General features: G+C 44.1%; 1 protein-coding gene across 1 annotated transcript in view; it reads right to left on the reverse strand.

Moving 5' to 3' along the window:
- The window catches only part of LOC124796220 (CAR1 transcription factor-like), a 122401-nt gene that overhangs the window by 72611 nt on the left and 22552 nt on the right, over positions 1–27238 (reverse strand). The window contains exon 3 of the mRNA XM_047260311.1: positions 10295–11100. Within this exon, the coding sequence (XP_047116267.1) occupies positions 10295–11100 (806 nt within the window). The remainder of the gene's footprint in view (positions 1–10294; positions 11101–27238) is intronic.

Consider the following 27238-nt stretch of genomic DNA (forward strand, 5'->3'; position numbering starts at 1 on the left):
CCTATTAGGGTAGTAACTTAAATGGAAATATTGGGGTGTGAATGTAGTTTATAAATGGTCATAGCTGATGCGTTCAGCACTACCATAAGTTATTTGATACTAACATTTTCAGGGGCTCCCTTAACCTTTCTGTGGTCAATCAGACATAAAGGTCCTGCCAAAATGTTTGTTTCAGAATCTGCACAACCATAAGAATGTCCCATTTCATTGTGTACTGTGATCTTTTGTTCAGTTTATGTACAATTAGAACCCAGAAGCTGACAGGTGATGCTAGAATGTGTTTTTTCTTTGTTGGTACAGAAGTGAGTACAGTATGTTTTGTAGAAGGAGCTTCCTATCTTTGGCTTAATTGTGGATGGCAAAGACAGTGTAGATATTATTTATCTTTGTTACATTATTTGCTAGGTATATACTATTTGACATCTATTTTCACTGATAACTCATTCTTGAAGAAAACTGATGTCTGTGTCTTGTAACTAAAATTAATGCATGTCTTTATTAATGAAAATCATATCATAATCATGACTGTAGTTGGAAATCTACCACCCCAAATGTACAGATACTGTTCTTTTGATGTACTGTTTTTCTTCTTTCTCATGAGATAGTGTACTGGAGACATTTGTTTTCTTTTCCTTATTTTGTCTTGAATGTCTCAGTAGTTTCTTGGAATTAATTGTTTACAATTATTTATGGAGCTGTCTTTTGAATAATGGGTAGGGTGGTTATGAAGAATACAGTCAGCAGAAATAAGGTTTCTATGGTCTACTTTATAACATATGAAAGCTGATCACCTCTAAAATGAAGGTGCTGGGAGTGTATAGTAGAGTGGAAACAACTGAAGCATGTGGGATGAATGTGTCAATGCTTTTGGAGAGAATGGCTGATACTACAGTATCACTTCCTGTTCACTAGATTTGTCTCTGGTGCCAGTACCTTTGTTCATAAAATATTTCCCATCAAGACTTTCACTATAGTTTGATCCCAGACCAATCTGTTCGTCTTTCTGCCTCACCTCTCTACAGGGAGTCCAGCAGGGAGCTGCCTTGCCCCATCTGCCACCCACACTCATGGTCATATGTCCCACCTAATGTGGATGATCCATGCACAAGGAGAGAGATGTGCTCAGGTAGCCATGAACAATAGAACTTCATTGCAACACAGAAGGCACATGATAATGTTGGGCAAGTGAAACAGCTTCCTAGTGCAAGCAACATAAAAATACTCCTGATATGCTGTAAGGCTGTCACTAATATGAGCTAAGCTGAGCACTGCAAGCTGCACTGATGATGTCCTAGATTCCAATGTTGCTGTGCTCAGAGGAAAAGTTTTGACTGTAACAGCAGCCAAAAGTATGAACTGTCATCCCCATGGAGGAGATGGCAATGCCATCCATGAGGCACACACCTGGAAGAAAAATACAGAAACTGGGCCAAGACATCAGTAAGGAGGGATGATGATGTGGAATGGTGCAGGCAGAAAGATACCAGGATGAAAGAAAGAAGCGGCACAAGGCATTTGAACACGGAGCAAAACCATTCAAACACTATGCAGAAGCACTTGAACACAGAGATGAAGGCTACCTAATGGATCACAAGACACTGGTAGAAAGCTTCCAGAGACAAAAAAGGAATTATAAAAGCACAAGAAGAGAGATGTTCCTGAGTGGACAAGAGGAAGAGTGTTTCATTGCGGGACAGATGGTACATGCCAACATGAAGCAAATGAAACAACTTTGTGATGAAGGCAAGGTAGAGAATGCCCTGATGCATGAAAAGATTGCCACTAATATGAAAACTATTCTTGAAGCTTCCAGTTGAGCACTCTGTAACAACTGACGAACACTGCTGTAGGTTGCACTGGCAATGCCAATATTGTGGGCTGCATTCTTATTAATATAGTCATGCATTCCATCGTAGATAGTTGATGTCGAGTCTGGAACTTGGGTTGGCTGGTGAGCCACTGTACATTCTCCTACAAAGGCTATGTAGTGGAGAAATACTGTTAAGTTGTCCATTGTCACATGGCTCCAGGGTGGAAACCATGCAGTGGCTGTCATTGGCAAGATCCGCTGTACTGAGGGTGAGTTTCAGTTTCAAGCCTGTTAAGATGCCAGCAACTGACATACCTCTGTTGTGTGGCATAAGGCAGGATTGTAAAGCACCAGCCAGATGCTACACCACCCACTTCAACCTCATTCCTATTATGTCTCCTAATCCATCCTGTTCCCATACGCATCAGATTTTCTTTCTGTCTCACCTCCACAAAAAATCCACCTGAGAAATAATCTGCCTCACCTGCCACTCATTCTCCTCACTACTTGTACCCATCTGTAAGTAAAGAAAGGAGTGTTACATTGAATGTGTTTGATGTGGCATTATTACTGCACAAACAGCAAAAATGTGGTAAGTGATAAACATTTTTGCTATTACTTTCTGTGGGGTATCTGTGAGAGAAATTCATGATAATTTAAAATTATTGGTGAAGTTTTCTGCAAAACACTAAGTGCTCTCATTGCCAAATACTGGATGAATATAATGTCAGTACATGAATGCAATTAGTGAAGGTGCATAAACAAGCTTACACACAGTTCCTAAATGTTAAACATGAAACAGTGTGTTAACTGTGTAACATAAGATTGTATGTTTTATAAAGCAGATAAGTACAGGATCTTAAATTTTAAAATTTGAGCAATTTTTATGTGAAATGATGACAATAAACATTTATTTGTCCCTGCCAGTCTTCAGATAGCAAGCATGCAACTGGAATAAAGTTCTGGCTTTCTGGAACTCGGTAATATTGATGGTTGTTTATAATTGAGTAGATTAGATGCTCAATTATACACTGATCCGTAGGTTTTCTAAAAGATAGAAACAATTGATTCTGTTCTTTATCAGGTCATGTTGAAACACACTTAGTTTATCACTAGTTTGCTTTACTTGTGCAGATAAGGTATTTTTTATGTTAAAACGAAAATTCTTTTTTTGTCAATCAGGCCCTGCTGAGGAGAAAGGCACGCGTCCCATCGCTCAGGTGAGTGAAAGTAGTGGATGCACGTATGAGACTGGCAGAGCAAGTGTGATTTTCACCAGTAGCATATAAAGTTTGGTTCTGTGGCATGTAATAAACTTCACACTGCTTCCTGTCCTCCTCCCTGGGTGAGGACATATTTCATCAGCTCAGGGCTTGGAACCGTTAAAATACTTCCTCCTATTCTGAGCTACTTTGCACACTACCCACTTGCTTAATCAAATAAACACCTTTATTAATATCCTGTTCATCTCCATTTCAGTCTCATTGCGTCTCCCATGGCAGTCTGTTACCTGACATCACAAACTTTGCAACTTCTTTAGCACTGTTAACTGAAATGCTATCTCAAGTCTAAATTACCTGCTAAATGACCCAAAAAAAATATCTCAAAGACCACTCATATACTGGCTCTTAATTTAAAACAAGTAACTCTCTTTAATTATTAATGTCAAGTCATGTGTCATTGGTCAGTGTACAGAATCTTACTGACAGCTCAACTTCATCTTCGTTCTCCTGATGTAATGGCAGTTGTCATGATGCTGACAGTTCTAGGGGGAAGGCACATTGCTGAACAAGAATGAGACAGCAAGGAATAAACCCATGGACTGGTTGTTTGTGTTGCCATCATCATTTGTGAAAGTGGCATGGCTGGACCATGTAAAAGTTGGGAATTGCTGTGGATGCTGATAACCATGCCATTGAGTGCCCCGTAACCAGGTATCATCATCATCATGATAGAATAAAACACTGAAATCATAATGAACTGTGAAGAACGATAAACTAATTATCGTTATCCCACCCTGCAGATATGCTGCATCAGTCTCCACTAGATTTTGTGTGTTTTGGTTGGAGGGTGTTACTAGAGGAGGACAAAATGCATGCGTTTTAACTCACACAGGCTGGCGTGAGGTCTGGAACAGGACAAGGAAATTAGAATTTAGAAAAACGGACTTAGCTGGTGGAATACTTAACTTTAATCCATTAATGATGAACGTCTGTCTTGATGGTACATGATTCACAATATCAATAGTAACTGATAAGGGCGCCTTGCTAGGTCGTAGCAAATGAAGTAGCTGAAGGCTATGCTAAAATATCGTCTCGGCAAATGAGAGCGTATTTTGTCAGTGAACCATCACTACAAAGACGGTTGTACAGCTGGGGCGAGTGCTAGGAAGTCTCTCTAGACCTGCCATGTGGTGGCGCTTGGTCTGCAATCACTGATAGTGGCGACACGCGGGTTCGACGTATACTACCGGACCGTGGCCGATTTAAAGGCTACCACCTAGCAAGTGTGGTGTCTGACGGTGACACCACATTATGCACAACAGAGAAGGGTATAAAAGTTTAAAGCCACCATTTGAATTTAAAAAAAAAAAACACTTTGTGGTGGTGACCATTGTTCATCGGTACTATAGACATTGTGAGATGTACGCCTTTACCAAAGCGATGTGTTACACCATAGTTGATACTCTTTAAACATGACAATAAATATTCCTCAAAATCGACACTTACCACTTACTGTTGTCTAAAATGCTTGCTGATTGCAGTTGGAAACTGAGATTTCCCCATTTTTGAGCAAATATCACAAACACAAATGACAGGTACTCGCAATCGCAAACACGTTTCAAAGTACCTTTCTAGAATGATATCAGACTCATTCTCCTCCATACATTCATGGCCTGTCAAACTTCCTAAACTCTTCTGAAAATACTTTCCTGCTTGTGAAATAACTACCAAGTGAACTACTTTGAGAGTTATACTTGTCATAGTGTTTGTTATGTTTGACAAATGTTGATTAGTAATTCAATAAAACTACCTTAGTGTACTTAAGCACGTGCATCACAAATTGTGCAGTGTGATTTTAAAGTAACTGTTTAGTTACTTTTGTTGTTAGGGAATTGCTTTCAGTAATATTAATATAGGTCTCTGGTACATTAAACAGAATCGAATGATCATTCTTGTGATCTTTCAGATCTTGCATTGACTTACTTGCCAGCTCCCATGACCATGGCAAACAGTCCTTTATCCAGTAAGTGGTTTCTTTTTCATACATCTTGTTGTTTAGGACCAATATGTGGCACAAATCTTAAAGGTCATGGAATGTGTCAGATAAAATAAAATGTTTAAGAAACCAAAAAAGAGGAGCCATAAGTTTATGTAAATGCAATCAAGAATGTAACACAGGAATGGCCGCTGAGGTGCCACCGCTCCATTTCTTCCCTCCTCCTCTTTCCTAATCATGACATTATTCCAATGGAATACTGGTGGCCTTCAATCCAAAAAGATGACATGCGGCTGCTCTTGGAATCGCATCCTCTGCTAGTTCTGTGCCTGCAGGAAACAAAATTGCATCCTCAAGACTGATTTGAGCTTTTGTATTTCTTCCCAGTCTGCTTTGACTCCCTCTCTCCAAAGATGGCATTCCATATCGTAGGAGGAGAGAGGGGAGTCATGCTGCTCATATGAAAGGACGTTCAAAGTCAACCCTGCAACCTGACTACCCAGCTTGAAGCTATTCCTGTCTGCATTTTACTTCCTCTCCTGAACTTTTGCATATGTACTGTTTACATCCCTCAGTCATTCGGTGTCATGGACACTCTACATCCAGCTTACTGGCCAACTCCCTCACCCCTTTCTGCTGCTCGTTGACTGTAATGCACACCATTCCCTTTGGAAATCTCCCAGAACCTGACAGAGAGGTGCCCTCTAGGCTGAACTTCTCAGTCACCTTAACCTCATTTGCCTTATCGTGGGAGTACTCATCTTCCTTTTATACTACATGCACTCCTACCCATATCTGGAAATCTCCTGCACTGCCCAATTTGCCCATCATCTCATCACTGTCTCTAGTACGTACTCAAGCAACCATTTACCATTTGCTATCCATTTTCTGACTCCTACCCCACATATATGCACACCGAAATGGCAACTTTCTAGGGATGACTGGAGATTTACTGTTCCCTGGCACCCTTTGAGTGACATAATTTCTCCAGTTGTGATGACCAGGTAGAATATCTTACAAATGCCATCATTACCACCACACAATATGCCATTCTCGCACTTCATCTTTACTGTGCCATGTCCCAGTGCCTTGATTGACTGAGCTGTGTTGTGACTCAACTCACATGCAGAGATGTGTTCTCCATGTTTTTAACCATCATTCTATGATGGCAAACTGCATTCATTATGAACAGTTGCATGCACAGTGTCGTTGCACCCTTCAGGATAGCAAAAATCTAGCTAGATTTCCTTAAGTAGTTCTTCTAACAGTTCCACTACCTCAATTGTTGTATGGGCCCTGCAGGACCAAGATCCATTGGGCTGCTATTCTGCGGAGATTTCAAGCTCCACCCACTATCATTCTGCCTTCCTCCACCAGAAACAAGTGGAGGAGGCTTGGGTAGTACCCTTATTTTGGCAGATTAGCGAGTGCTACAAGCTGCCTTTAGTATGATTGGGCGAGAACTTGCTCTCACTTCATATCGATCCTCCAACACAGTGCTGGACGATGTTTGCATTCAGATGTTGCTAAACCTTTCTTTTGTGGGCAAGCACTTGCTCTTTCTTATGTACAACTGCATCTGGGCAGAGGGCACCGTTTGCCAGATGCCAGCATAGAGACACTGTCATTCCCATACCCATACCCAAGCCCAGTAAGAAAAATACCTTCCTTCTAGTTACTGCCCCGTTTCTCCCACAAGCTGTGTTTGCAAACTGATGAAACATGTAATTCATGCCTGGCTGGTATAGTGACTAGAGTGTGGCAATTCACTGACCACTGTACCGTGCGGATTTTGAGCAGGCCGTCCTGCAGCTGACCATCTCATCACTTTGTCAACGTGTGTCGCGAATGGTTTTCTGTGGATATATCGGACACTGGCAGTGTTTTTAAATTTGCAGAAAGCCTAAAACACCTTCTGAAGGATGGGTATTCTTGATCTCTCTACATGTGGCACTTCTGAGGCCGCATGCCCCATGTCCTTCAGGTATTTTTAAAGTATTGATTTTTCAAGGAATGTTGGTACTGCCTTGTCAGACACCTCCACCAGGAAGTTGGTGTGCCTCAGGGTACTGTTTTGAGTGTGACCCTCTTTGCTATTGCCTTTAACTTTATTATGTCCTGTCTCCTGCAGGTCATCTCCAGCAGTCTACTGTTGCCCACCCCTACCCTGTTACCCTCCCACACCCTGTCCCAGCATCCTCCTTACCCCCACATGATTGCCTGTTTCGTCATGTGCAACTGCTCGCAGCCTGGCTTCAGCTGCCAGAGAGTGTGATCACGTGTGTGAGAGTTGCATTTGCGTGAGTATGTGAGTGTATGTTATCTATATATAACAGAGGCCTTGTTCACTGAGAACTCACTTTCTTACAGTTTTTTTAGTGTGCCTTCCATGGTATTGTTAAATTCATTTCTGAAGAATTGTGATGGCTCGAGGCATTGAGGTGCTGGGGTAGGGGTCAGTGTACACTTATCAGCAAACAAACAATTGTGCCGTATTAGACAAAAGCCAGGAAAGATCAGACCATTTGGCAATAGTGCCGTAAAAACCAGACCAGGGATTGATCTCGGGGAGATGAGTGTCATTGGTGTGGTAAATGTGAGGTGTCTGATACTGACTCAGTATTCGTGTATGCCCCATATGCTAGTGATCGCTTACTTAACTGCATAGGTTATGGACCTGACTCTCAGAAGGTTCAAATCACTGACATATGCACTCTCTTAGCCTTAGTATATTAATTGGCATTCAGGTTCTAAGTGCTCACTGTCTACCATTCAAGCAACTAAGAATGGAAGACCAGTATTACCAACAAGTTTTTTGTATTCCACTGCCACTCATATTCTTCATTTTGCAGCTTGAAAATATATCTCTGCATGTTTTGGAATGAAGGTTAAGGCCTCAAAATTACCTGCTCTTCCCAAATCCATTCTCCATGGTGAAATGATAGAAGCATTGCACGGTAACCTGAAGGTGCAGAGTTCAAAGCTACACATTTCCATTTTTTAATTGTTTTTGCAAATTCACTAGAAAGAGAGAGACAGATTTTTTGGACATTTATGCAAATAATGGAATTGTGTGTCTGAGTAATTAAATAGCTGCTCTTGTTGCGTATGGGCTTCACTCTGTTTCAGATACATTTATTAAAGTACCTGTAGCTAAAGTCATGAAAGTTATAATGTTTTATGATAGAGAAAATAACCAACAACAAAAGCAACATTTGAAGAGCTCTTCTTAAAAGACAGAATGAAACATGAAACCTTTAACAGTTCATGATAAGAAATGTTACACACTACTACAACCACACTTAATACTTACCATCCTTAAATGTTTAAAGCAGTGGTTAAAATTTCCCAGAGTACTTTGACAAAGCGTGAACAAATAATGATGTTCTTGTGCACCTACATACAGCCATTAAAGCTCTAATGAATGGGCATGCAGCATTATCAAATTAGTTATCAACATTACTGGGTCAGCTATTTGTCAGTGAATATTAACTATAATCTATTACATATATTATGAACTACCAGAAAAAAGAATGCCAATAATTAAAAGCTTCCAGATGCATTTGAACTCGGATGCTGGCATCTTAAGTACTCACTTATGTGCCTTTACTGGTGTAGATGTAGAATGGGTGCCAAATTTGATATAGCTATTTGAACACAAACCAGACCTCATGGCAAAGAATAGAAACAGTGAAACTAATGATTCACAGTATCATCCAGTTGCAGGCCTAGGTAAGCCAAGTGTTGCAACAAAACATTTGATCATATTCCATCAAATCTCATCTGTCACATGTGCCAAAGAATAACTTCACTTTCCATTACAGTGCTTGTGTATAGTCCAGCACAATATCAACATTGTGAAGTGCACTTCCACAAACATTTCTACTGCAAAAAGAGATAAAATTTCTTCACGGGGTTTACAATACTATTCAGGTTTTCATCACACGATGTTTGTCTTGTATGGGAGTCCTAGTGTACTGCATATCGTGCTCGACAAAGGGAACAGGGAGAAGGGGACGATAAGGAAGATGATGGCGAGGTGAGTTGCAGTCTTGTGTTAGACCATCATAGCAGCAATAGTTGCGGGCACAGATCAGCGTGATTTCCCTAAATTGCTCCAGGCAAATGCAGAGATGGTTCCTTTGAAAGGGCACGGCCGACTTCCTTTCCCATCCTTCCCTAAACCGATGAGACCGATGACCTCACAGTTTGGTCTCTTCCCTCAAAACAGCCCAGCCAGCACAGATCAGTGGAAGATGTCATGGAAGGTCTTAGAACATCACTGAGACCCTAATTACAAGTAACAGACATAAGAAATAAATGAATACACCTTTGGTTGTTGTTACCCATGCCCTGGCTCCAACTCAAACCATTAATGTTTGCTTGACTGTGATATTCCTGTGGTGCTGCTTGTGAGTGGATGACTGTAACTGAGGTATTGTCAGAGGTGTTAGTCATCAGAAATGGCATATTATTCCAATGCTGATTTCTCTCTTGTCATGCTGATAAATGGCAAAAATGTTTAAGGAAATTTTGTTCAAATATGTGGCCTGTCCCCAGTGTAAGCTGTGTAGGGTTCAGCAAACGTCTGCAGTATGCAGATGATTTGGCTTTCCATCCATGCTTGTCACATATCTGGCAGAGTCGTGAATTTCTACGTATCCTGTGTTGACATGACAAATATTAAGGGGTAGTAACGTGCATTTTTAAAGCTATACAAATTCACCCCAAGGGTGACTATGGGAATGGAAGTTGCCTGAGTATTGGGAACTTTGGATGAAATATCAACCTGTGTGATTGATGAATCTTTGGAATGGCAGAAGTCTACCCCTACTGTAAACAGAATTTTAAAGAATTTTGTTGAAGGAGGCACTATCAGCAGAATGCCTGGCTCAAGATAATGAGCACACAGCAGGATAACACATAGCTTGCCTGTAAGAGCCAACTAATCCCTCCCCTAGATACGAAGCAGTTGTAGTGAGTGACCAACTTCCCAGTTCCAATGATGCAGTTCACTGAGGGCCAAGGAAAGCTGTACTGCACGCACAATGATCCACTATAAAACAGGAACTCAGTGAGGAAATGTGTTACACTGGCTGGCAGCCACAGAGCTCCATCTGAATGCAATGTGGAAAAATGTACTTTTCACAGATAACTTGTCTTACCAAGACCAAACAGTAGTTTAGCAGCCGCGAGGGTCCAGACATAATGGGGAATAGGTGGTGACAACAGGTAGTACTAGCCGATTGTCAGTTTCCTGGGGGCGTTGGTTTCCCCGTTGGGGGCGTTGGTTTCCCCGTTGGGGGCGTTGGTTTCCCCGTTGGGGGCGTTGGTTTCCCCGTTGGGGGCGTTGGTTTCCCCGTTGGGGGCGTTGGTTTCCCCGTTGGGGGCGTTGGTTTCCCCGTTGGGGGCGTTGGTTTCCCCGTTGGGGGCGTTGGTTTCCCCGTTGGGGGCGTTGGTTTCCCCGTTGGGGGCGTTGGTTTCCCCGTTGGGGGCGTTGGTTTCCCCGTTGGGGGCGTTGGTTTCCCCGTTGGGGGCGTTGGTTTCCCCGTTGGGGGCGTTGGTTTCCCCGTTGGGGGCGTTGGTTTCCCCGTTGGGGGCGTTGGTTTCCCCGTTGGGGGCGTTGGTTTCCCCGTTGGGGGCGTTGGTTTCCCCGTTGGGGGCGTTGGTTTCCCCGTTGGGGGCGTTGGTTTCCCCGTTGGGGGCGTTGGTTTCCCCGTTGGGGGCGTTGGTTTCCCCGTTGGGGGCGTTGGTTTCCCCGTTGGGGGCGTTGGTTTCCCCGTTGGGGGCGTTGGTTTCCCCGTTGGGGGCGTTGGTTTCCCCGTTGGGGGCGTTGGTTTCCCCGTTGGGGGCGTTGGTTTCCCCGTTGGGGGCGTTGGTTTCCCCGTTGGGGGCGTTGGTTTCCCCGTTGGGGGCGTTGGTTTCCCCGTTGGGGGCGTTGGTTTCCCCGTTGGGGGCGTTGGTTTCCCCGTTGGGGGCGTTGGTTTCCCCGTTGGGGGCGTTGGTTTCCCCGTTGGGGGCGTTGGTTTCCCCGTTGGGGGCGTTGGTTTCCCCGTTGGGGTGTCGGATTTCTGTGAGAGGAGCAGGAATGCTTCCTCAGTAGCAGGCCGTATGCCCACATTTTGAAGAAAGTGGTGCTGCATTTAGTGTGAATGCTATATTGTGGAGGGGATCTCATGCTACAGGAAGAATATTCACTTGTGTATAGGTCTGCTCATTCAACTGCAGCTGTCCAACATAGACATTAATGTAATGGACTTGCTGTGAGAGACTGCTCACATGAACACAATGGAAATTATGTGTGTGTAAGTAGCACGAACACACAGAGAACTGGCTGTGAAACACACCATTTATAGCTGATGCTCTTTTGGACTGCTTTTTTTGAAGCCTCGGTGGGGTTGCCTCTTCTGACAAATGGGTCCAATGCCTCACAGATTCAGTGCCAGGGTGCATGACTGAAGTCAGAAATAATGGGGCATTCTGGATAAAATGTTATGGACTGAGAACATTTTACTGTCTTTCCTTGTTCTGCTGTGCAGTGTTCTGTCAGTGAGAGCCAGCACAAAATCTCTTGGTGACGGAAAAATATCAAAGATGAGAGAAGGAAATTTGAGCTAGTTCTAGTTGGCATTATCCTTGTACCTGCCCCTTTTTAGGGCTATTTTTTGTTATGTCAAATTCATCTCTCTCCCACTCTATTGCCACCCATCGGACTCGGCCAAAAATGTGCAAAATATATCTTCTCTCTCTCTCTCTCTCTCTCTCTCTCTCTCTCTCTCTCTCTCTCTCTCTCTCTCTCTCTCTCTCTCTCACACACACACACAGGCAAATTAGAAATTGGAAAGTCTCTCATGACCAAATAAGAAAACAGGGAAGTAGGATAATTTGTAGTTTCTAAATGGTGTTTATATATATAGAAATTGGTCTGTATGCTGCATTTATTTGATGGAGTACATGTGTTTCCTCATGCTGTATGTAGAATAAGAAACAATATGCCATTTAATTTCTGTTGGACAAAACGTGTTTATTTCTTGTCTGAATCCTGAGCTACAGCAATGAACTTTGTCCAGAGATTGTTCTTCCTTCATGTAATTGAGGAAAAATGCAACTGTGGACACTGCATCATGTAATTTCCCCATGCATCCTCCACAGCCTGACTAAACACAGCTTTGTTAGAGGCCATCTGATCTCGACTGTCGGTCATTTGTCCCAATCAGTGCTACCTAACAATAGCAAGACCGTGCACTCAATTTGCTTACTAAATCACAATCTCCCCCTGCGGGTTCGGGGGTAAGAATAGGCCCGCGGTATTCCTGCCTGTCGTAAGAGGCGACTAAAAGGAGTCTCAAACGTTTCGGCCTTCTGTGATGGTCCCCTCTTGGGTTTGACGTCCTTTTTTCTTCCAAATTTCTGTTGTTAGTGCGTGCCATTTGGGGAAGGACACCTTATGTGGTGTTTTTCTATTGGTCCATCATGCTCCACCATCTTGCATGTTCCCTATTGTCGTGTGGGGGGGGGACTACGCCCAACGTCTTCTGGGTTGTCTCCTTCTTGGCTTGAGCGCACTCTTCTTCTTCACGCCCACAACAACTGTGGACCCTTTCAACACCTAAAATCCAGCACGGTAGCCAGTCCGTTGTGGTGGGGTCGTCATGTACCCTCTTGGTGGTAGCCCCCTGACCACGCAGGGATCGCACTACAGATGCCAGAGCTGTTTCCTCCCCATGCATGCCAAGGAGTATGTGCCCATCTTGTCTGGGGCACGGGGACTCCGGGCAACGGGATATCGGCCAGGTACCCGTTGGTTTGGCTGGGTGGCGCCCTTGGGGAGAGCCCTCGTTCGGAGTAGGTGGCATCTGGGCGGATGTGGCGCAATGAAGCGCAATGAATCACACCAAACTGGTGGTCGCACGGCCACCAGCGTCTCTAAGCAAGGTAGAGTAGACTTTGATGCTGTGCAATATGACCCTCAGTTGTTCCCCTCGTTGGCTGCGCCATGGGAGGGACGCCGATCTAGTGCCAAGCGGGAGCCTTACGTACCGCAATACCTTGTCTGCAGCAGGACTGATGGTGACTCCTTTCTTACGACGAAGCCTCTGTTTTTTGTGGAACACCTGGAGGATAAGTTTGGGGAAGTGGCGGGGTTGTCTAAAATGAGGAATGGGTCCATCCTCCTCAAGACGTCCTCCCCAGCCCAGTCACGAGCTTTGCTCTTGTGTGATAAGCTGGGGGACGTCCCTGTTACCGTCACTCCCCACAGTAGCTTAAATATGGTCCAGGGGATTATTTACCATCGTGACCTCTTGTTACAATCCGATGACGAGCTGAGAGCCAACTTGGAACGACGTGGTGTACATTTTGTCCGTCGTGTACATAGCGGACCCAAGACTAACAGGGTGGCCACCGGTGCCTTTATCTCGACCTTCGAGGGTGATGTCTTGCCCGAGAAGGTCAAGGTGATGGTTTACCATTGCGACGTCAAGCCATACGTCTCTCCCCCGATGCGGTGCTTCCAGTGCTGGAAGTTTGGGCATATGTCCTCCCGTTGGCCATCCAGCACTACATGTCGAGATTGCGGACGGCCCTCTCATCCCGATCCTCCATGTGCACCTCCGCCTGTATGTGTCAACTGTGGGGAGCACCACTCTCCATGCTCGCCGGATTGCCCCGTTCTTCATAAGGAGCGAAAGATCATGGAATTTGAGACTCTGGACCGGCTTACTTATCGAGAGGCAAAACTGAAATATGAAAGGTTGTATCCTGCTTCCATTTGAACATCTTATGCTGCAGCCACGTTATCGTCGCCCACGCGAGCGACGGTTGTCGCCTCATCTGTGCCGCCTTCAGTGGGCCCTCTGGGCCGTGTATCTCTGTCTGCCCCCTCGTGTTTGGGGGCAAGCCTTCCTCGGTTGGCCCTTTAGCAGTTGGGGGCAAACCCTCTTCTGTCGCTCCCCCTACGCTTACTTTGGGAGTGACATCTGCTCCACAACCGGGAGGCTCGATCCCCCCCCTCCTTCTCCACCGGCGTTGCCTCCGCCGGTTCCTCTCTCGCGGAAGGGGTCCCTCGGGGCTCTCCCTTCCTCCATTTCTTCTCCTACCCAGCCGGATGTCAGCCAGTGGCTGAAGGTTCCGCCACCTGCTGGTTGTAGGGCTTCTGCGTCATCGTCAGCCTCCGACGCTCCTTCAGAGAAGCTCTCCCAGCCCTCTCACCCTAAGGGCCGACGTGAGAAGAAGGAACGGCATGTGTCCAAGAAGAAGGACGTTCCGGTAGTTTCAGCACCGCCTGCTGTACATGGTCCTGGCTCCGGGGATGAGGTGGAGATCCTCGCCTCTGCCGCGGATCTCACCCTCACGGAACCCTTGGTGGCCTCTCCTATGGACTCAGCTGATTCTCCCCCAGTGGCAGCAGTTGGCTCTGAGGCGCTGTCTGCCTCTTAGTCGCATTCACGCCCTCCCAGTCCCTTCCTGCTTCCATTCTCCAATGGAACTGCGGCGGTTATTTCCGCCACCTGCCTGAGCTCCGGATGCTTCTGAGTGTTTCCCCTGTTCTCTGCATTGCTCTGCAGGAAACTTGGTTTCCTGCAATGCGGACCCCCGCCCTTCGTGGTTATCGGGGATACTATAAGAACCGTGCTGCCCGTCAACGAGCGTCAGGTGGGGTTTGCCTCTTTGTTCACCACTCTGTCTGTAGCTCGTCAGTACCCCTTCAGACGCCTTTAGAGGCAGTTGCTGCCAGGGTTGAGCTCTCGCCGGGAATTACTGTTTGCTCTATTTACATTCCTCCAGATGGGGAGCTCCCCTGACATGTCTTGGCTGCGCTGCTGGCTCAACTTCCGCCACCATTGCTGCTTCTGGGCGATTTCAATGCCCACAACCCTCTATGGGGTGGGACTGTCTCTGATGACCGCGGTCGAGCCGTGGAGCATTTGTTGGCTCAGCTCGACCTTAGCCTCTTGAACACCGGTGCTCCCACGCATTCCAGTGTGGCCCATGGCTCGTTCTCGGCCATCGATCTCTCTCTTTGCAGCCCCGGACTTGTCCCATCCCTCCACTGGAGGGTGCACCCTGACCTGTCGGGTAGTGACCATTTTCCCATCTATTTGTCACTGCCCCAGTGTCATTCTTCTGGGCGCCTGCCCCGCTGGGCTCTCCATAGGGCTGACTGGGCGGCTTTTACTTCCGCTGCAATCATTGAGTCTCCCCCACAGGGTGACATTGATGAGGTGGTCCGCATCTTAACCACGTCAATGATTTCGGCCGCCAAGGCTGCCATCACCCGCTCTTCTGGCCTCCCTCGGAGGAAGGCTGTACCCTGGTGGTTGCTGGAGATTGCTGAGGCTATTCGCGACCGTCGGCGGGCTCTCCAGCGTCATAGGCCGCACTCGTCTCTCGAGACCCTCATCGCCTTTAAGAGGCTCCGTGCCTTTGCCCGTCGTCTTATTACACGGCGTAAGCAGGAGTGCTGGGAGCGGTATGTCTCCTCTTTGGGCTCCCGTGTCTCCCCCTCGCTCGTGTGGTCCCGGATACGGCGGATTTATTGACACCAGACCCCTACGGGTGTCCCTGGGATCTCTTTGGACGGCGCTGTCTGCGCGGACGCTGCCGCCATTGCTGAATACCTTGCTGCGCACTTCGCTAAGAGCTCTGCGACTGCAACTTATCCCCCCGCCTTTCGCTCTCTCAAGGAGCGTGCCGAGCAGACGCCGTTATCGTTCCACACGCGTCATTCTGAAAAATACAATGCTCCTTTCAGCGAGAGGGAATTCCTCGCTGCCCTCGCCGATTGCCCTGATACAGCACCAGGACCGGACTGCATCCACGCACAGATGCTGAAGCATCTCTCCAGGGACTGCCAGAGACACATCCTCACCATCTTTAACCGCATCTGGAGCGAGGGCGTGTTCCCGTCGCAATGGCAAGAGGGTCTTATTGTCCCCATCTTGAAGCCCGGTGCGGACCCACTGGCGGTGGACAGCTATCGTCCCATTACCCTCACCAACGTTTTGTGCAAATTGCTCGAATGTATGGTGGGGCGGCGTTTGTGTTGGGTCCTTGAGTCGCACGGTCTCCTCGCGCCATCCCAGGGTGACTTCCGTCGGGGCCGGTCTGCCACGGACAATTTGGTGCGGCTGGAATCTGCTATTTGTACGGCCTTTGCCCGACGTCAGCATCTCGTTGCTGTATTTTTCGATCTGTGGAAGGCGTATGACACCACATGGAGGCATCACATTCTCGCCACGTTGCATGAGTGGGGTCTTCGTGGTCGGCTCCCGGCTTTTCTTCAAAGCTTTTTATTGCGCCGCTCTTTCCGGGTGCAAGTCGGTGCCACCTCTGGTTCATCTTATATACAGGAAAACGGAGTCCCGCAGGGCTCGGTGTTGAGCGTCTCCTTATTTCTAGTGGCCATTAATGGTCTGGCTGCAGCAGTGGGGTCGTCGGTGTCTCCTTCTCTGTATGCCGACGACTTCTGCATCTCATTTAGCTCCACGACTACGGGAGTCGCCGAACGCAGGCTGCAAGTCGCCGTTCGCAAGGCAGCATCATGGGCTCTGACTCGTGGTTTTCAGTTCTCTGCTGCCAAGACTCGAGTTACGCACTTCTGCAGGCGTCGGACGGTCCACCCTCATCCTGAACTTTACCTCAACGGCCACCTGCTTGAAGTGGTGGACACTTGCCGCTTCTTGGGACTCATGTTTGATGCCCGGCTCACATGGGTTCCTCATGTTACTCAGCTGAAGCAAAAATGCTGGCGACACCTCAACGCTCTCCGCTGCCTTAGCCACACGTCTTGGGGTGCAGATCGCTGCACGCTGCTGCGGTTGTACAGAGCCCGTGTGCAGTCCCGGCTTGATTATTGGAGCCTGGCCTATGGGTCTGCATCACCCTCAGTGTTGACGTTGTTAGACCCCATACACCACTGTGGGGTTCGGCTTGCAACTGGCGCTTTCCGTACGAGCCCCGTGGATAGTCTACTGGTGGAGGCCAGGGTTCCTCCACTGCGGATTCGCCGCCATCGACTGCTCGCCGACTATGCTGTCCACGTGCATTGCTCACCTGGCCATCCCAATCGTCACCTGCTTTTCCCTGCCATGGTCCTCCATCTGCCCGAACGGCGACCTAGGTCTGGGCTTTCCGTAGCTGTCGGAACTGGGGTCATTCCCTCTTCTGCCTCCCTTCCGGGTCCGTGCACCTACGCCTCCCTGGTGTTTGTCCCGGCCGTCTGTCCGTCTGGACTTGGCACAGGGACCCAAGGACTCGGTTCCGCCTGTGGCCCTCCGTCGCCGTTTTCTTGCCCTCCTCGCCTCATTTTCGGACTGTGAGCCCGTCTACACTGATGGTTCCCTGGTTGATGGTCGCACTGCCTACTCTTTTGCTCATGCTGCCCATGTTGAGCAGCGCTCCTTGCCGGCTGGCTGCAGTATTTTTACTGCAGAGCTGGTGGCCATATTGCGCGCTCTTGAGCATATGTGTTTCTGCTCAGGTAGGTCCATCGTCATCTGCAGTGACTCCCTGAGCAGCCTTCAGGCCATCGACTGCTGCTATCCCTCTTCTCCTCTGGTATCCTCTATTCAGGAGTCTGTTTCCGCCATTGCCCGTTCTGGTCGTTCGGTGGTTTTGGTTTGGACGCCAGGTCATGTTGGCATCCCGGGGAACGAATGTGTTGACAGGCTGGCCAAAGGGGTGATTGACGTCCCAGCTTTGGAGATCGGCCTCACGGCTCGCGATCAGCAGCTTTTAATCTCTCGGGCACTTTACCTTTGATTTTATGTGACGATGCCTCTATGGCTGACAATGTTTTACATTTTATCCGTGGTAGTCCTTTTTGTGGTTCCATTTAGGGAAGTCCTGCTCCTTTCCCTTTGTGTGTCTCTTGTCCTCGAGTCTCTTATGTTTGGTTGCAGATTTTAGTGTGTAGTCGGTTGGTTGACTCTTTCCCTTTTTTGTTGTCATGGTCAGTCAACCAGTCTCCGGTCATCTTCTTTTGTTCTGTTTCTTTTTGTCTGGTGTCTTCGTGTCTGTAGTGTTCGTTACCGCATTTGTGTTCTTTTAGGGCCTGGGGGGGAGTCTCCTTCCCCTTGGGGTTTTACCTGCTTCGTACATTTCAGTCTCGCCTGTTTTTTGGAATGGGAGACTGATGACCTTAGCTGTTTAGCCCCCTTAAACATACCAACCCCCCCCCCCCCCCCCCCAAAAAAAATCACAATCTGTCTTACATCACTGCACCCTTCAGTGAGAGTGATAGATTTGGTGAGTGGGAAGTAACTATACTGCCACTCATCTCAGACACTTCATACTTGCAGAACTGCAGTGCAAAAGGAGGGAGGTAGGGTGGGTGGGAGGGAGGTAGGAGGGAAGTCAATATGGAACTGATGTAGCAGAAAATCAGTTTGTAAAGTAAGCACCACTTGGTATTAGGCTCATACTCACCCAGTTTATGGACTGCAGTTGTTCTTGTTGTTGTTATTGTTATTGTCAGTCCGAATGGGGTTTGATGCAGTTCTCCACTCTGGTCTACCTTGTGCAAGCTTCCTTGGCTCTCGGTAACCATTATTAAATTCATTATCATGTGTTTAAATCTGGTAGGAGGCATACAGTAATGATTGTAACACAGTACCACATGGAATGACTTCTGTGCAAATAACTGTTCAGAGAATTCTGTACTGCCTTCACAGAGTGAATAAAAGTACTTGTTTCTCATGAGGTACTGCAGTGCTGGAAGTTAAGCCGCATCCTGTTAGCAACTGACACAAGCTGAGTGGACCAAAATCCATTTAGTTCACTTTCAGAGGACTAATTCCAGACCACTACTGTAGCTCCTCAATGAGCTATGGACATTTGTGGACGTGTTTAGTCAGATGTTTTTACCTATTTTTCCACTTTTTGTTTCCATTTTAATTTCTTCTATTTCCTTTGTTTTGACTGCCATTGGGGCCCTAGATGTTGGGCTGCCCCAGTCCAATTATGCTCCTGCTCAAGTCACTACTGGACAAAAAATTCTTATTTGCAGTTTCCTCTCTATTGGATGTGTTCACATTAGTCACATTATGTTGCTGCTGTCATAATATCAGCTTCCATCCCTGTTAGCCATGACCACAGAGATATGCATGGCCAAAATACAAAGTTGCCTTCAAAATTGTCCACAGCAACTGCTCTAACAGCTTCCCAATTAAATGCTCGAATATACCAAAATGGGATAATGATGCATTGCCTGTAGTTCTGTCAAACTGTGCTCTTACAGATTACTTTAAAGACTTCAGTTTTGAAATTTCCTTTCCCCTCCAAGTGATGTAGGACTTGCCTTATGCGTGTCAAGGAATCCAAATTTACATTGCAGTTGGATTTTGTGTAAATGTTACATTAGTTTCTTGTAAAAGTTGTAACAGCAGTCCCTGACAGGAATGCCTCATGTTAAGTCACCAGTACTGAGTACCACACTTGTTGATGATAGTTTTGTTGTTTAAGCTGTGTATCCAAATTGGCATATAGTTCCTTTAGTTGCTGGATATAAAATTTTCCAATTGTTTAAACTCCCACACCTTTATGCTGGTTCTTCATGCAGTCATTGTTGCTCTCTGGTAGTGTTACTATGAATATGTGCTAGGCTGTTACAGTATTTGTGATTTATGATGCCGTATATCATTGCTACCAATGTCACATAGTACACTTCAAGACACCTACACTATCTTCTTTGTAAATTAGATATACTTTTCTGCATATCACCTTAACACTGTCCACAGTATGAAGTGACTTCCACCTAGTCATTCACTATGAAACACACAAGTCTCACTTGTTCTGTGTGTGCAGGTACAAATCAGTGAGGCTGATACACTGATACCAGTTGCCACTGATGCATTTTTATGGGAGAATGCCATCAATAGCGATTTGGATGCCTACAGTGCTATATTTCAATCACATTGCAGTCTGCTGTAGCAGTGTGAACAACAAGAGCTATTCAGTGTAGTTTGGGGGCTAACTGAGCATGTGCTAATCAACACAAAATACATAATTCACATAGAAAATAACTATCCAAACCCTAACCAACAATGTGCCTTGAACAAACTGCTTGCATCTGTAAGAAGCTCCCTAACAGGGTAGTGTGACTCAATTGAAATGAAAACTTATGTGCTGGCCACGCATGTTAAGTATCTGTGGGCATACCCTCAACACATTAAACTTCCTTACCTCTGGGGCAGCTATTAGCATGTTGGAATCCAAAATATGAACTTTGATGAAGAATTACTCTAACACAACACCACCCTGGAACAGGTTAGTACACCCCTAAATAGACAAAGCTCATAAAATCATAATGTATTGTTGGGGCCAGTGTCCTCCATTTTTGTAGGGATGCAGTCATTACAGTACTTGCAGATAGTTTAAAGTGTTTCGATCAGGATTCTGGGTATTCATGTGGCCTTTATGGCTTCCAATCAACATCACACTACTAATACAAAAGAAAGTGAGTCACATAGTTGTAAGCTGCCACAACTCTGCTACACTACATGGCATGTCATTTGCAACGTGTGCCACGTGAACTGCTGTGGCTCAACACTTTGGGATCTGCTGGTTCTCAGTAACTTGAAATCCAATGGAGACACTATCGGAATTGTACATGACATAATTTCTCTATCTCCTAACTGTGACAGTCTGTAATTTTATAATGGTCTGTTATTCCTTTCCCCTTTCATGAGGGGTGTTCATTCCAGCAAACTAAGCTGTACCATTATTTCGGTGACTGGCAGTGTCCTTACACCAGCCTCCAAACACCAATGTTGCCTTGCTTTTTGTGGGCACCTTTGTCCTTCTCTGTGACAGTGGCTGTATATGGCAGCTGTAATGAATTCAGACAATTAAAATTAAAATATTTTGTGGTTCTTCACTTGGATCATTATGCAGTTTTCATCAATCTCACTTTTATAAAATTTCTCATGTATGTACTTGCCACAGCACCTGATTTGTAATCTCCATCACTATTTTAGTGTAGCAACTTCTTGACATTAAAATGAGCATGTGCAGTGAGAAGACAACCACTGCCACATATCAAGATGTTCGATTTACACTCAAATTCTGTTGATGTAAAGTTATTCAGTTTCTTAATATTTTTGCAGATGCCGCAGAAGTTGAGGATGGAGGAACTGTTAGCAGGTGAGATATTTGCTTCCTTCAGTAGCTTAATTACACATTAAAGTTATGACTTTAATATTTTATTATGTGGTACTTTATTTTTCATCTTTTTCTTTGACATTAATATTCCATTGGTGGTGTGCTAAATAATTTTTGTGAAACAGTTTTTCAAAATTCTATACTATAACTTAACACTGGATGTTAATTATGTCATACATAATTCGTACTGAAAATTGGTGGTGTTTTTGTAACTACGAAAGATTGGTTACAAATGTGCAGTTGCAATGAAAATGTGTACTGTAGTAGATTGTGAGGGAAATGTGGTCAAAGAGAAAAAAGACAACTTTTTAAGTACCAAATTGACATTTAGAAATTTGTCATTGTAATGTTAAGCAAACATTACAAATAGGCACACTACGATAAGTAGTAATGAATTTTGCCACCTGACTGATGTGTGAAATAGCCTGACCCATCTGGGTGCCACAGTTACTCTCAATCCCTCACCTGCCAAGAGTGTTATTGACTACCCGGTGACAACATGCTACTGAGTACAAGGTGGCTGACTTGTTGGTGGCTTCACAACTTGTGTACTGCATTCTTGAGACCCATCTCATACTCCTCTCACCCCCTCTACTCCCATACCAGCTTCCCTAATTTGAAAATTTTGGAGTTCCCCTTAACTTAAGTTTCACAATCCTTCCCTCAGTACTAGCCACCCCTACACTGCCCTTTCCCATGCCTAGCTCTGTACCTGTACCTGTACCTCCTATGTTACACCCTCTGCCACCCCATCCCCTCTATGACATTTGCATTAAATCTGTCCACCACAACTCCTCACGCAGTTGGCCTGCAGGTTTATGACAATTTATCTGATTGGCAGAGGGACAGAACACAACAAATGTTATTCCAGGCTTAGCCTTTTACTGCTTATTTCCAGATTAACCCTTTCATGGCCAATCGAACATCTTAGGCTGATGCATAACACTGTAGTGTTTCCTACAAGTTAAAAAACTCAGACTATACATACTGGAGACTTAAATCATCATAAATAATATAATTTGTTTCGCTGTTCACTTCAGTCTGTTGGGATAACTTTCTGAATCCACAACTGTAGAAATCATGTGATTTTGTAGCAAAGAGCCATGTTCAAAGTGTATTTTCACCCGAAAGGAAGTATGTCAAGATCATTGAACAGAGAGCAGAGAAGATGAAATCTGAGGGTGCAAGATCAAATGAAAAAGGTGGGTGCAAAATGACTTCTCAACCCAGTTGTTCTATAGTGTTTGTTGCCAGTCTAGCAGAATGCTGGTGACTGTTACTGTGGAATAGCACCACTTCACACAGTCTTCCTGGATGTTTTTCTGGGACTATATCTGCAAGATGTCTGTTGTTGACAATAAATACCAACAGGGAAGTTACACCTCATGCAAGCAACTCATAGTACACCACATGGTCCCCTACATGTACATCTACATGATTACTCTGCAATTCACATTTAAGTGCTTGGCAGAGGGTTAATCCAACCACAATCATACTATCTCTCTACCATTCCACTCCCGAACAGCGCATGGGAAAAACGAACACCTAAACCTTTCTGTTGGAGCTCTGATTTCTCTTATTTTATTTTGATGATCATTCCTACCTATGTAGATTGGTCTCAACAAAATATTTTCGCATTCAGAAGGGAAAGTTGGTGATTGAAATTTCGTAAATAGATCTCGCCGCAATGAAAAACGTCTTTGTTTTAATGACTTCCATCCCAACTCGCATATCATATCTGCTACACTCTCTCCCCTATTACGTGATAATACAAAACGAGCTGCCCTTTTTTGCACCCTTTCGATGTCCTCCGTCAATCCCACCTGGTAAGGCTCCCACACCCCGCAGCAATATTCTAACACCAGACCTCTCCACAATATCGATAACATTATCTTGTGTGGATGCTGAAAAGTCTATGTGGCACTGCTGCTTTGTTTGGATTAAAGCATTCCTTTCCGTTCTTTCCTTACATTAGCATAAAAACAAAATTTCTAGTCATCAGTAACAATACAGGTTAGAAATGTTCAGTGGTATTCACCCACAAATCAAGAACAAGCAAGAGGGTAATGTACATACAGCCAACCACTGATTTATATGGTTTGGCATGTGGTACCCACATGCTTTATTGTTGAACCTTCTCCTATGTATTCAAATGCTGCACAGTGACGGAATGGTCATACTTCATCACATTTTCTGGTTCTTGAGTGCAATGATGTGCATCATCGTGGATTAATGCATTCAGATGATCTTCATCAAATGCTGAAGGTCTTTCTGAAAATGGAGGGTCAATAATGTCAAAACAATCATCCTTTAAATTAGAAAATCTTTCCTTGCCATGCTCTGTCCCATGGCAATATACCCATACATGGTGAAAACGTTACCATTGAAACCACATATTCATAAACACCACTGTTCTCATTTTGCCCACTTAGCCATTTTAAATTAAAATGTAGCAGTGCTTTGTGTCAACATAATATTCATAGAATGACAATTTACCTAAAAGAATGTGTCCACATTAAGTGAGAACAAGGTAATGTACTTCGTAAAAATGGTGGAAAAGACAACTGTATCCTTTGATCCCTAGGCATATGAACTTGTCTTAGATCACATGTAATGCCCCCAACAACACAAAACACAATGATGGGAAAGGCTGACTTAAAGCATACATTGTGTGCTCACTCTTACATTATTGGTATCGGCTGCATAAGTAACAATAACACAGTGCACAGTGTTCACTTAAGACGTCTCTCTGTTTTTGCTCCCAACATTTAATGTTCTAATGATGTACCAACATCATAATGCATTGATGATGGGTGGTTTAAATAAAAAATATGTACAAATGAAAAGAGCTTCGTGACAAGGCTGAAGATATATCGGTACATAGGACACTGCATAGAACTATATGGAACATTGTAGATGTAACTGTAGATGTGCTCCAAGGAAGTGTGTGGGGCCCTTGATATTGATGTTTTATATTAATGACATCACAGACATTCTTCTTCTTTTTGTTTTTCTGTTTGGGGTATCTAATGACCACATACTAATTTCAATGCTTCCTCCTTTGTTCTTCTTCCAGGTTTCCTTCGTCTTCACTATCTATCCTTTTTTCTTCCTCAGACCATTCTGACCCTGTCTTCCTCTTCTTCTTCCTGCCTTGGAATGCTTCCATTTGCAACACTTTCTTCTTGAAATCCTATCATTCTGCTGGGTCTTTTTCTTGTATTTCTTTCCAAATCTTTCCTAACTACTTGAATCTGTCCTGTTGTTGACATCTTGTCCCAAAGATGCTTAACAATATGTTTGGTTAACCTGTTGCTGTTCACTCTGTATAAATGTCCAAAAAATAATAGTCAGCTCTTCTGCAGCATTTCAGTTGTTTTTCCTATGCTGCAATATACTTTATAACTTCTTAATATTCATACTTATGGATTTCCTAGCAGTCTGAGTATTTTTCAAATGATTCTTAATTCTAGGACTTGAAGTTTGTATAATTCATAATTCAACATTAAACATTCACTTGCATAGAGACATTCTGGTTTTACTACTGTGCTGTAGTGCTGTATTTTCAAATTTTTAGACACACACATCTTGTTGTAAATGTTCATGTTTATATCATATGCTTTCTCCATTTTACATACTCTTTTGTCTACAGCAAATATTTTTGAAGCCATTGCCTTGAATCTTTCCTCACAAATATTTAAATTTATAAACCTTCTTTATCAGTTCATTATCTGTTACTAGGATTTCTGGGTCATTTTTTTATGTTTGTCCTAAAAAAATTTTTCTACAGAAACTTTTAAAGCTGCTTTGTTAGGTATTCCTTCTAAGAGGTTGATTTGTATTTCTGAATTTGTTATATTTTTATAAAGAATGGCATAATCATTTGCAAATACTAGACACTGAATTTCAGTATCTCTTTTTCCTGAAGTCTCCAGTCTCATTGTGACAGCTTATGTTCTTTGCCTTTTGTTTCAATTATCTTACTATTTCCTCTAAGATGCAGTTGAGGTGGTGTGGAAACATGTTGTCACCCTGCATAGGAGCCACTTTCCAGTCTTCTGGAATCTTTTCAGTTTCCCATATTTCTTCAGACATAATCTGAAGGTTAGTTGTCATTTCTGCTTGACACCAGTTATGGTTGAGATGATTTTATTTCTTCTCCACTGGCTTTGTTGTTTTTCAGGGGTTTTGTTTGTTTGTTTGTTTGTTTGTTTGCTGTAGGTGGTAGATCTGCTTCCAAGTTTTCAACAAATATCTGGAAATTCTAGCTAACAATTCAGTTATCTACAGTTCAAGAGTTGATCAAAGTACTTTCTTAGTAATTTACATGTGTGGTTATTGCTCCGACCTACTTTACCAATTTCGTCTCTGATGGAAATACATTGGAGCATGATAGCCCTTTTTGAATAAAACCATGACTGTATGTATGAGAGCATTTTTTCTGCTGTAGTACACAGTGATTCTTTTTTATCACTAATTATGATACTCATGTCATCTGCAAATAGTAGAATTTTGGCTGAGCTGTCTGGAGCCTGTATGTCTTTGATATAAAGAAGAAATAACAATGGGCCCAGAATGCTGCCCTGAGAAACAACTATTTAAATTTGTTTTGGTTCAGATATGGGTTTAAAATTGTGAAGATTCTTGGAGGACCTCAGCTCAACAACTTGTGACTTGTTTTGCAGATAGGATTCAAACCAATTTTTAACGGTACCCCTGATGCATATTGCTTCAAGTTTCCCTGGTAATATTACATTGTTCACAGTATTGAAGGCTTTGGCTAAATCTAGATTAATTCCAACAACCTGTTTATTTGACTCAAAATTTCTTACTATTTCTGTGCAATATGGCTGTTTCTGTACTGTGCCATGTTGACTGTTATTTATTAGTTTATGTTTTTCTAGATATTTTGTAACCCTGAATTTCATTAATTCCTCAAGTATTTTGGAGAAGTATGGGAGGAGAGATATAGGTTGGTATTTTTCTATTTTATGTCTCACCATTTTTGTATAGAGGTATCACTTTAGAGATTTTTAGTTTATCCGGAAATATCTCTTCACTAAGGGACAAGTTTGCTATGTGTACTATAGGTTTGACAACACATGGAGCAATTTTCTTAATTATTGATACAGGTACATCATCCAAACCAGAGGACAATTTGGATTTCAAGCATTTAATGACTTTTAGAACTTAATGCTCGTCTGATGGGATTGCCATCATGCTGGTATTTACCATTGGAGACATCACTGTTAATTGTTGCTTAAATTTTTTTTTTTTTTTTTTTTTTTTTACCACATCATTCTGGACTTGTTACTAGCCTGCCTTATTAATCTATCATTACTTAATAATTTTGCTTTTGATATTACTTTGCAGTAAGTCTGTTTGTATGTTCTCACATACTCAACAAACTGCTGATCATGACATGTTTTTAACTTTAAACTTAGTAATTTCATGGTTTCACCTGACATTTTAATTCCGGGTGTACTCCAGGTCTCTTTGGATCCAGATGATCTGTAACCCAAAAGCTTTTTTGGGAAGAACATTTCAAAGTATGCCATAAAAGTGGAAGCAAATGTATTGTAAGCATCATTTGTGTTTGTTTGTGCCAAGACCTCTGGCCAAACTGCATTTTTAACATTATTTTAGAACTGATTACAATTTTCAGTAGAGAAACATCGTTTGTGCTCCTTTTATGTTCCCCTCCTTGGGAGTTGCAGTGAGATTAAAGGTTAGTGCATTATGATCTGATAATCCTATATTCACATTTGTAACTGCAACTTCATGTGTGACCACATTTGAGAAGATGTTATTTATTAGGCTTTCACTGGAATCTGTTGTTGTAGTGCCGGCCGCAGTGGCCATGCGGATCTAGGCGCTCCAGTCCACAGCCGCGCTGCTGCTACGGTCGCAGGTTCGAATCCTGCCTTGGGCATGGGTGTGTGTGATGTCCTTAGGTTAGTTAGGTTTAAGTAGTTCTAAGTTCTAGGGGACTAATGACCACAGCAGTTGAGTCCCATAGTGCTCAGAGGCATTTGATCCATTTTGTTG

The sequence above is a fragment of the Schistocerca piceifrons genome, chromosome 4 (assembly GCF_021461385.2).
Source record: "Schistocerca piceifrons isolate TAMUIC-IGC-003096 chromosome 4, iqSchPice1.1, whole genome shotgun sequence".
NCBI lineage: Eukaryota > Metazoa > Arthropoda > Insecta > Orthoptera > Acrididae > Schistocerca > Schistocerca piceifrons.